The sequence below is a fragment of the Narcine bancroftii genome, chromosome 3, assembly GCF_036971445.1.
Source record: "Narcine bancroftii isolate sNarBan1 chromosome 3, sNarBan1.hap1, whole genome shotgun sequence".
NCBI lineage: Eukaryota > Metazoa > Chordata > Chondrichthyes > Torpediniformes > Narcinidae > Narcine > Narcine bancroftii.
The window spans coordinates 83950631-83961486 of record NC_091471.1 but is presented as its reverse complement, the minus strand read 5'-3'; the positions used below and the strand labels follow the sequence as shown (position 1 = coordinate 83961486).

Sequence of the window (10856 nt, the reverse complement as noted above, 5' to 3'; positions counted from 1 at the left end):
CACGAACTAAAGACGTTGATAATATACTCTCCACCTGGCGTGCAGTCTCGCATCCTTCTGGTCTGAAAGTTACGCTACACTGGGAAAAAGTGCTGTAATGTTATTTTTATTATTTGCTGTATTGTTTTTCTGCTGGGTTCCCAATTTTTGGGAAACCTCCCAATTAATTGTACACAATGTATTAAGTCCTCCTGGAATAGGGGCAGCAGAGATGATAATTACTTTGAGGAATGGACAAGTTTTCCTTTAGAATGCAGACAGGGCACAGGTATAGAGTATATTCATAGTGGGGTACCTTATTTAGTATGGTTTAATTTAGGATCCCAACATGGACCAGGGAAACAGAACTGCCTGGGGAGTGGATTGGGTTTGCGTCCCGGCCTCTACAGATATTAAAGAGATGAGTGCTAAGAATATGGTACAAAGAAGATGGTGGGAAAATGATAGGCAGAACATTAGTCAGGGCTCTACCTGGAGTAGGGATGAAGGGGGTATATATGCTAATGCTCGCAGACAAGCTGCTACTCACAGGTTAGGTAACAATAAACGCCCACCCATCTTGGCATCTTGTAAATCATCCTTTGGGTCACGAATACATTCGGAAGGCTAAAGGCCATCACTATAAGGGGGATTCCAGTTGTAAACGGCTGAAGCTGCTCCAGAGTTCCACAGCTGTTTGGCATTTAAACCGTTTAATCAGACTCCAGGCAGTTTTGGAGATTATCACCAAACAGGCAGTGACGGCCTTGGCTGAAGAACAATGACAGATACGAGCTACAGCTTATCAAAACCGCCTAGCTCTCAATTATTTGTTGGCTGCTGAGGGCAGAGTTTGTGGAAGATCGATTGATGACAACGGTCACAATGGTCAGGCGGTTGAACTTTTTACTGGTGACTGGAGGTGGATACACACAGCCCTTATAGCAGTTGGACTCATTATTTTAGCCATCATGATACTTCCCTGCCTAATGACTTGTGTGCAGTGTTTAATTCAACGGACCCTTCGTCAGATCACTACAACCCAAAGGATGTATGTTTCCCAAACTCCGTCTGATGATGCTGAGATTACAGTTCGTTTACTGACTCGCTGGGAAAAAGACCAAGCTTCCAGTTGAGAATTTACTAAGCATAGCTAAAGAAAACGTGTGGATTGTGAGAGATAATAGAATATAGGAAGTAAAGCTAGTATGAATGAAATAAGGAATACTAGATTAGATTAGAGGAAGTTAAGTAAGTCCTGAGTTGGGATGAATTCCGATAAGAGTGTGAGGAAGGGTTACGCAAGTATAATAGAATAAGGGTTATAGTGATAGACAGAATTAGCAAGTTCTGCATATAGTTAGTAAGTCCTGGGGGTTGAGATGTGTGAATAAGGACAAAGGCAGATTCATGAATAAGGACAATGACATGATGGGACCCAGACAGGATACCCCATGGTCTTTCAAGTTTACAGAAACTGCATGTAGGCAGACAGAATTACCAAATGCCAAACCAATCCAGGAGGCAGAAGAATGTTGTGGGGTGGGGTGGGGGGGGGGAGGGTACCTCTACACTAAAATGAACTGTATAAAATTTGGGTGAGCCCCAGTATGTGTGTGTATTCCCAGGGTAAGAGGAAGCACCCAACTTTGCACTGTTGTACAATAAATGTTCTTTGTTCTCAATTTTTGTCTCGAGCAAAATCTGTGAAGGTACTTCTGTTTCTCACATGGTGGAGAAGAAGCCACGTTTGTGGAAGAAGGCAGACATTTTGGAAGATCTGAACTGGAAGACCTCATCTTGGGAACAGATGCAGCGGAGACAGAGAAATTGAGAGAAAGGTATAGAATCCTTGCAGGAGACAGGGTGTGAGGAAGTGTAGTCAAGGTAGTTGTGGGAGTTGGAGGGTTTGTAATATATGCCAATGGAAAGCTTGTCTCCCAAGGTATACAGAGAAATCCAAGAAAGTGAGAGTGTTGTTAGAGATGAACTAGGTGATTTTGAGATTGGAATGGAAGTTGGCCATAAAGTGAATGAAGTTGACAAGCTCATTATGGGTGCATGAGGCAATTCCAATGTAGTCATCAATATAATGGAGAAAGAGTTGAGGGGTCTTGCCCGTGAAGGCTTGCAGATTGGATTGCTCCACAAATCCCACAAACAGGAAGATGTAGCTGTGAAAGATTCTATTTTTAAGTCATCCAGAAATGATCATTATTAAGGAAAAGAACCACTAATTTGTCTTTATTAATACAGGATTCCTTAGCCTTAAACAATTGACAGTAAGAAACCACAGTTCATGTTTTACTAAAAGACTTGTTAGCCTCTTAAGACAACTAAATCAGCATTTATATTAACAGAAGGAAACCTGTTTGTAATACTGATAAGTGATCTATCAGAACTTGTGTCCATTCATATAAATGGCTCTCTGAAAAGCAATTATCAGGCACGTACAGGAGGCAGAAACTTCACAACATCAAAGAGAAGCCTCCTTGCTTTGTGTGGTAAAGAGAAGCTTCCTTTAGCTTTGTGTGTGTTAAATGTTTTGATTAACTCTCCAGACAAATAATTAGCATTTGATAATTAAATCAAAACCCAAAAGTATACAGAACACAGATGTTCGATATTCATTGGAGACAAACTCTCGAGACATTACCTCAAATGTTTAAAAATCTAACTTAAACGGGATGAACTGTTAATGTGTATATTGTTTGATGTCAGTAATTTACATTTCTTATGAAAGAACCACAATGACAAATGCTAATAAGGATCTGGAACAATTTACCTCAAACGATTTCAAAAAATTTGTTTATCAACTTGTGAGAAATATGCAGCCAAAATATGTCTTAAATACGTACCAAATCACTATGATCTTTGAGTGAAGGTCGACATTGACAAAGGTGACCCTGTCTACCTGATTTGATATTCCTCGCTAATCCTAGCATGTATTGTATGCTCCATGGTTCTCTTGTGTGCTTTCTATCTTGACAGTGTGGGCCGACTATCATGTAGCTGGGACCCATGGCTACTCCTTTGATTTGGAGGAAGTGAGACGAGTTAAAGAAGTTATTTAGAGTGAGAACAAGTTCTGCCAGACAGAGGAGGGTATGGTAGAGGGTGAGTCAAGTGCCCCTTTTAAACTGCACCACCTGGGCATTTACTGGGGCAAAGGTGCAGGAAGCACCTTTCAAATCGCAGAGGGATCAACTCATTCAATCGCCAACCTGGCAATTTAAGAGGATCCCACCCCCACAATGATGGGTCACGCACTCACTGGAAGTACTGCCGGATGGTCAGAAGCTGGCTGCTCGGTGATGCACGCACGCAAGTGCTGACATCACCAGAACAAGTGGGTCGGCCATTTTCCTGTTCCAATCACCCATGGACTACCTCTGATGTAGGTCAGGGACCTGGTTGAATTCTGAAGGGGTTGTCACTGTTTACCCCATTTTACACAGCAGTTTGAAAGGGCCTAAGATAGTTGTGGGAGTTAGTGAGATTGTAATAGGTCAAGGTAGTTGTGGAAGTTAGTGGGGTCAAGGTACTCGACTCCAGCATCTGCCAACTTTCTTCTTTAACTTTCTACATACAGATGCACTTTCTTGTTTAACTCCATTAGTTTTTTGCGTTTACCACTAGATGGAGCTCTTCCTCAGTGCATGATACCAAGAGCAAATGTAACATTCTAAGCATCACTGTCTCTGTAGATGTCCAGCCAAGTATTCCCATTGCCCCCCATCCCCACTGTTCTACCCCCCGCCCCTGCAACATTCTCTCTCATATGCCCACAATCATTTACTTTTTGATTCTTTTGCCAATTACCTACAATTTGCAGTGGCTCGTTGCGACAGCTTTGGGATTTGAGAGGAAGCCCCACAAGGTCACCGGGAGAACGCCACACAGACGGCAGCCGAGCTCAGGATTGAACCCGGGCCTCTGGGGCTGTCAGGCAGCCGGGCTGCCCTTTGCACCAAGGTCTGCAAATCGAAGACTGGGTCCTGCCATAGTCGAGCATCAGCTGCTAGCAGAACTCCCCCGATTTGTCCACTCGTTTCCCTCCCACGACTGTTGCTTTCACTCCACGGTCCCACCGCCCCAAAAACAGGGACAAGTCAAGAAATGTGCTCGAGTCTCCCATGCAACAGGTCACGTTGTGTGAGGGTGGACGCATGACACATTATGTATGTCCTTGAACCTCGGCGCACATTGACCTGATGAAATGCATCCAAACTGTGCTTCTGGCGACGGGTGTCGCTCGACATCAAGGCGGCGAGCGGCGTCTCGCACCTGCTGGCGGGTGACAATTTCTTGGTTAACTGTGATGTTCCTCTCCAGCAAGCGATGGAAATCTGAAACGGTTGGAGTGTGAAATGGGAGTTGACAAACCTGACCACATCTCCTTATCGATCGAGTTCTCTCATTTTTACACAAAGAAGTTATTTAGAGTGAGAACAAGTTCTGCCAGACAGGAGGAGGCGGGTATGGTAGAGGGTGAGTCGAAACCAACAAAAAACCCCACTCCAGATCAACGAGCGGCTCCGAGTTCCTCATTCATGCACAACGTCTGGGTTTTGGTGTTGCTTTGCCTCTTTCGCTTAAGAATGCTTGTGCCAAAGAAAAAGCGAATGGTGGGGCAAAGCAAACGCATGGCAAGTCAACATCACCTGCACAGGGCGTCAAACGCTCTTCGCGCTAGAAATGAACCCATTATCCGAAAACCGGTAGACCATTTATGCTGCAATTGATTTCATTTGTAAAACCACAGTCTGTTTGGAATTTGTTTTGAACGTCCACGGTTATGGAAACATACGTGGGTTGTACCTCTTTTCTGCATTCGTTTTGACATGTGCACAGGGTGTCGTGTTGCAAAAATAAGCGGTTGTGCGGATATTTGGACCTCAAAATGCATTCGGTTTAAAAAAGCGAACGTTCTTTGTTGTTGAGTAAACGGTCACGGAGAGCAGATGGAACGGACGATGTTAATAAAATAATCGATGAACAGCAACATCTCTGATGTGAATCTATGTTCAGCGGTCTATAAAATGCATGCACCAAGATATTGATTTAAAGACATATACACGCAACTGCAATTAAGTATAAAACTGCAACTACGGTGATTTTTCGTGAAAATGCACCGTTTAGAATACTGCAAATATATGGCATATTTGTAGAGTATTATCACAAATCATATATAAGCATACTGATTGATGTAATATGTTGAGCTAGACATTGAAGTCACTGTCAGCTGAGTGTTGATAATGTGATCCAGCGCCGATCGCCCTCGGATAGTTGATCCATTCAGGCTTCGGGGCAATTTGCAACGTGAGCGCTCAGAGATGATTGACACTTTCGTGGACCAATCGCCAGGAGCGGTGGGCGGAGCTGGAGCAGCAACATTGCTCAGTGACGTGGCCGCAGGGAGAGGCTATAAAAGCAAGCGTGGCTGGGTTTCTCTGCTCACTGAGTGGATTGAGAGGGGGTGGAAGCGATGGATTTACTGAGGACTATCACTTACCAGCAAAACACAAAGATGTGCGACCAGCCTCTCGGTAAATCAGCAGATCTTTGCTTCAGCAAAAGGCAGGAAGACTTGACTTGCACAAACGCGGAGTTGTCTCGGATTATAACTGATCCTGCGACCGGCAAGTGCTACTGCAGGGGCAAAGTGCTGGGAAAGGTAAATCAAAGCTGTGGGGTGACAAGATCGGGTTCCAGTCGTGGAACATGTTGATTGGGGATCACGTCGTCTCTAAAGAATGAGAAATAGCAGCAGAAATTCTGCAGGAGGTGTAGAATTAATGTTCCAGCTCGGTGAGCGGTGTCGTGTTGTTACCTGCAGCGTTTGCAATGCAGGGAGTGAGCTCGGGGCTCCGGCTCCTAATTCAGTTCTGCGTCCTCATCGGTTGAGCTAGGTTTTTGTTCAGCTATAATGCTTAAAAGTTGCGAATGCCTAAGTTGATCATCTGAATTCTTTTCTTGCTCAGGGTGGCTTTGCCAAGTGCTACGAAATGACAGACCTGACCACCAACATCGTCTATGCTGCAAAAATCATCCCCCACACCAGGGTAGCCAAGCCCCATCAGAGAGAAAAGGTAGGCACCCTTGTGCGTGAGTTTTGGTGTAGCTGTGGATCACTGCAAGTGTCGGCTGCAGTTGGATTAATTGTAATCTTGTGTTGGTAAAATCAGAATGGTCTAAGCGCCTGCTTTCTCTTTAAACAACTCAGATTGACCGAGAAATAGAACTGCACCGAACGCTTCACCACAAGCACATTGTTCACTTCTACCATCACTTTGAAGATAAGGAAAACATTTACATTCTGTTGGAACACTGCAGCCGAAGAGTAAGCAATCCTCTGTTGCCATATTAACCCGCAATTTCTACCCCTTTTTTTTTAAAGGGGGCATCGAGAATAATTGTTGCCCCTCTATTTTAAAAATGTCTAGTCAATGGCTCACGTCCTGAAAGCTCGAAAAGTGCTGACAGAACCAGAAGTGCGGTACTACCTCCGGCAGATAGTCTCAGGATTGAAGTATCTACACGATCAAGGAATTCTCCACAGAGACCTCAAACTGGGTATGATCTCTTTTGCATGTTTATTCACGGTTAAATTGGGCTAAAGATGACATTGTGGACTGGAAAAGAAAACTTGATTGTTAATGTTACTTTAATCTTAATTGCAGGCAACTTTTTCATCAATGAAAACATGGAACTGAAAATAGGGGATTTTGGATTAGCAGCGAAACTGGAGCCAGTGGAGCAAAGAAGCAGGTAGATGATCAGGATGCATCTTAAAAAGTGTTAATTGTTTGCAAGAAAAATTGTTATAACCGTCATTTTATTCTGCAGGACGATCTGTGGCACACCAAATTATTTGTCTCCTGAAGTTCTCAACAAACAAGGACATGGCTGTGAATCTGATATCTGGGCATTGGGCTGTGTAATGTAAGTACCTGTATCCCATTTTGAAGTCTTCCATTTGACCTTGTTGCATCTTTGAACATGATGGGTTCATTGATTTTTGCATTAAGTGGAGCAACCAGACTCTTACAAAACTCTGATTTGCATGTACCACTCAAATAATATTCTGCTTCTGAAAGGCTGAAAATGGAAATTGTATAGGGTTGCAATTTGCCTTGCAAGGTGTTAAGATTTAGATTGTATTCATTGCAGGTATACAATGTTGCTGGGGAGACCTCCATTTGAGACAACCAACCTAAAAGAAACGTACAGATGTATAAAGGAAGCAAGATACACCACGCCATCGTCATTGTCAACATCTGCAAGGCAATTAATAGCCAGTATGCTAGCAAAATGTCCAAAAGATCGACCCAGTCTAGATGACATCCTGCATTATGATTTCCTTACTCAGGTTGGTGACGTGAGAATTCTTGTTCTAAATTTTGCATTTCTTTATTTCTTTTAAATGGCCATAAATCTAAACTTTAACCTTGTGCTGCAGGGGTTTACACCTGAGAGACTCTCGCAGACCTGCTGTCATTATGCACCAGATTTTCACTTGTCCAGCCCCGCCAAGAACTTTTTCAAAAAGGCAGCTGCAGCCCTGTTTGGTGGAAAGAAGGACAAAGCCAAGTTTTTGGACAATCACAGTAAGTATATCGCGACTGAGTAACAACAGTAAATTGGCCAGTCATACTTGTTAATAGGCAAAATGGAGTCCACACCCTTGTTGAGAGTACATGAATGATTATGGAGAAATTCCATCTTTTAAGTTGGCTCAGCAAATGCTGATTAGTAAAAAGATTTCATTTTTTTTAAACAGATAAACTGGGAAAGGAAGACTTTGATGAGATTCACAAACTGAAAAATGACTTGAAGAAGATATCATTAAGCAAACAACTGAATAAAAGTCAATCAGATGAGGTGGGTTAATTTAATAATATTCATACACTGAATTTCAACTCCTTACAAAGTTGTCATGTTTGCATTGAAACTTGGCAAATGTCTGCTAGATCTAGGACTTTGCTGAACTGTGAATTTTCTTTTTAGCCAGAATCAAAGTTGACCAGCAAGCCACCAATTAACCATCTCAAACCAGAGAGTCCCTTGCCAATACAGGATAATGAACAGCAAATCAGAGATTCAATAAGGATGATCGTGAGAGGAACCTTGGGAAGCTGTAGCAGCAGTAGTAATGAATGTGAGTACATGTTGTGAATTAACTAGAGAGAAAACCACAAATAATTCAACACAATGAGACAAGAGATTGCTTTCAACTAAATTTGTTTGACTGTCAGTTCTGCAAATTGCTCTAATATCTTGCTTATAATTTCAGCGCTTGAAGACAGTACCATGGGAAGTGTTGCTGACACAGTTGCGAGAGTACTAAAGGGCTGCCTAGAAAATATGCCAGAAGGTAAACACAACTGCAATAATTTTAACCTAGTGCAGAGTTGAAGATTAAGCATTGACATCTTGTGACCTAAAACATTTTACTAAATATCTGATTTCTTTCTCAGGAGATTTTTTGCCAAAACACCAGTTGAGTTTCTCCTTCCAATGGGTTACCAAATGGGTGGACTATTCAAATAAGTATGGCTTTGGGTATCAATTGTCTGATCACACAGTTGGTGTCCTCTTCAATAACGGAACACACATGAGCTTGCTGGCTGACAAGAAGTAAGTTGTCCGATGACTTGGATAATTTTTGATGTGTAACTGGCTCCTAATACTGAATTATTAACCTCTGGCCCGTCTTCTCCCTTAGAACCATTCATTACTATGCAGATCTGGGCCAGTGTACTGTCTTCTCAACACTTGACATTCCTGAGAAATTTGTTAGTCAAATGACTATTCTGAAATATTTTGCACACTACATGGAAGAAAATCTTATGGAGGTAAGAATCTTCAAGCTCATTTTGTAACTTCTAAAAGTCTGCAACTATATTGTGCATTCTGGAACTCTTGGACTGGTAATGACACTATTGTAAAGAAAACCTGTCTTTTTCTTCCAAAGGGTGGTGATCTACCTGGTTCAGTGGATGCAGAGAAATCTAGATTGTGTCTCCTTCAGTGGTTAAAGTCAGATCGTGCACTAATGATGCTCTTTAGTGATGGCACATTCCAGGTAAGAATTGGAATGTTTTCATAAGTATTTTCTTGAAATTAACAATGGTGCAAGAGTGGGATGTAGGACATATTGATCTAGTTCTTTGATTGTTCTTGTGCCTGCATTGGGTAATACCCATGTACCTATCAGAGGCATGAAGACAACGGATTAGAAAGATGTGGATTCATCTCCCCAGGATTTGTAGATTGGAGGGTGGGGGAGGAGGGAAACAACTATTTTGAGAATGCACTGGTGCTATGACTTCTGAATAAATAATTAGCCATGTTGAATATTGATCATGAGTAATGTTGTATGTATTTTATTGCAGGTGAATTTTTATCACGATCATACAAAAATTATTATTTGCAATCTAAATGAGGAATACCTACTTACTTATATCAATGAAGATAGAGTCTCCACTACATTCAAGCTGTCAACACTGCTGATGTCTGGTTGTTCGCAAGAACTTCGTACCAGGATGGAATATGCATTGAATATGGTGCAACAAAGATTTAATTAAGATTGGACTGAGAAACCCGCCTTCAGTTTGGAAGTGCCCCAAGCTGACCATCTGCCAGATGGTACGAGGGACTTGTACTTTGTATGGTGTGCTGGGCTGGTACCAGACAGATGTATTTTACAATCCTGCTTTTTGAATGACATTAAATAGATGACTACCTGGAAAAATGGCAGCTGCCTGTGGAACTTCAGTATTTTTTTGCATTGAGGACAATGCAGTGCAACAATGTTGCAGCAGACCAAGGTTAGGAGGTGTGATTCCTGAGCAAGAGGAAAGTGTGTGGCAAGTGAAGCTGAGAAAGTATTAAAATTACTGGGGATTGCAAGTTGTAAAGAGACTTTTCATAAGCACAGCTTGTGCTATTGAGTTGAGAGACTTGATTCTTAGAAGAAAACTAAAAAAATACAAACACTTGTACCACATCTTGTGGCTGGACATGTTCATTCCTTAATTTATTCTGCACTGAGTATTTATTATTTATTGAAGTATCACTCATGCACACTTTTGAAATGCTGAGCAAGTTGTGTGTTGAATATTAATAAAGGTTCTTAAATTCATTGCATATGAATGGTCTTTGTTTTTTGGATGGATTTTTAATGGGGTAGTAACATTTTTGTCACTGTTTAGTGCACAAATTGGAAAAGTCAGCTCTGTACAAGTAGCCTGTGAAGTGTGAAAATTGCCTTGAATTGAAAACCAATGAAATTATGGGATTTCAACCAGTATGTATTAACTGGTATAATTTGTTGAAAAACTAGTTCTAAAACACTTGCTGAAAGAGGACAATAATATGGACTAATGATCATACTTTCAGACCAGTTGCTGCACAATGCCTTCTGCCGTCATTATCTCAAATTTGCTTACTTTCTTAATCTGCAAATCACACTTTGAAACTATGACCCAATAGCGTAGCAAAGTATTTCCCTAATGAACAGAATTGTCTATTTTTCAGATGGAATGATTTATTGCAACATAATTAGTTCTCTTTTGGGGGAGAAAGGAGAAGAGGGAGTGGGAGGCCATCTTATTTTGGTGTGCCCACTTTCTACCAAAGTGGCACCTTGCCTTTTTGCCCTGTTTCTTTAGATAATGAATGTAACCATTCCCAGCTTTGTCTTGTAAATTTTTTTTGTTGAAACCTGCCTAATTTTCTGGATGTGCTAGTGAATTTCTCTCCCATTGTGTCAGGGCCAGTTGTAGCATCAAATTGAATGGAGTGTTGTACATTGAAGAACTGATCCTGGATTCTTGGCCTGAAATTATCTCCCTCCTATGCAGGTTTGTCCT

At 41.7% G+C, this 10856-nt stretch overlaps 1 protein-coding gene across 2 annotated transcripts; it reads left to right on the top strand.

Annotated features, from left to right (window-relative positions):
• Positions 1 to 5425: 5425 nt before the first annotated feature.
• Positions 5426 to 10126, top strand: plk2b (polo-like kinase 2b (Drosophila)). 2 transcript variants are annotated; one of them, XM_069924446.1, is made up of 15 exons: positions 5426 to 5656; positions 5964 to 6071; positions 6206 to 6322; positions 6426 to 6555; positions 6663 to 6750; positions 6829 to 6924; positions 7153 to 7351; positions 7442 to 7589; positions 7763 to 7863; positions 7990 to 8140; positions 8276 to 8356; positions 8460 to 8619; positions 8708 to 8837; positions 8957 to 9067; positions 9378 to 10126. In XM_069924446.1, exons 1-15 carry the CDS (start codon positions 5468 to 5470, stop codon positions 9567 to 9569), a joined length of 2001 nt encoding a protein of 666 aa, XP_069780547.1. In that variant the 5' UTR covers positions 5426 to 5467; the 3' UTR covers positions 9570 to 10126. The 2 variants fall into 2 exon arrangements, with proteins under 2 accessions (XP_069780547.1, XP_069780548.1); XM_069924447.1 differs by having other exon boundaries at positions 5449 to 5528.
• The last annotated feature ends 730 nt before the right edge of the window (positions 10127 to 10856 follow it).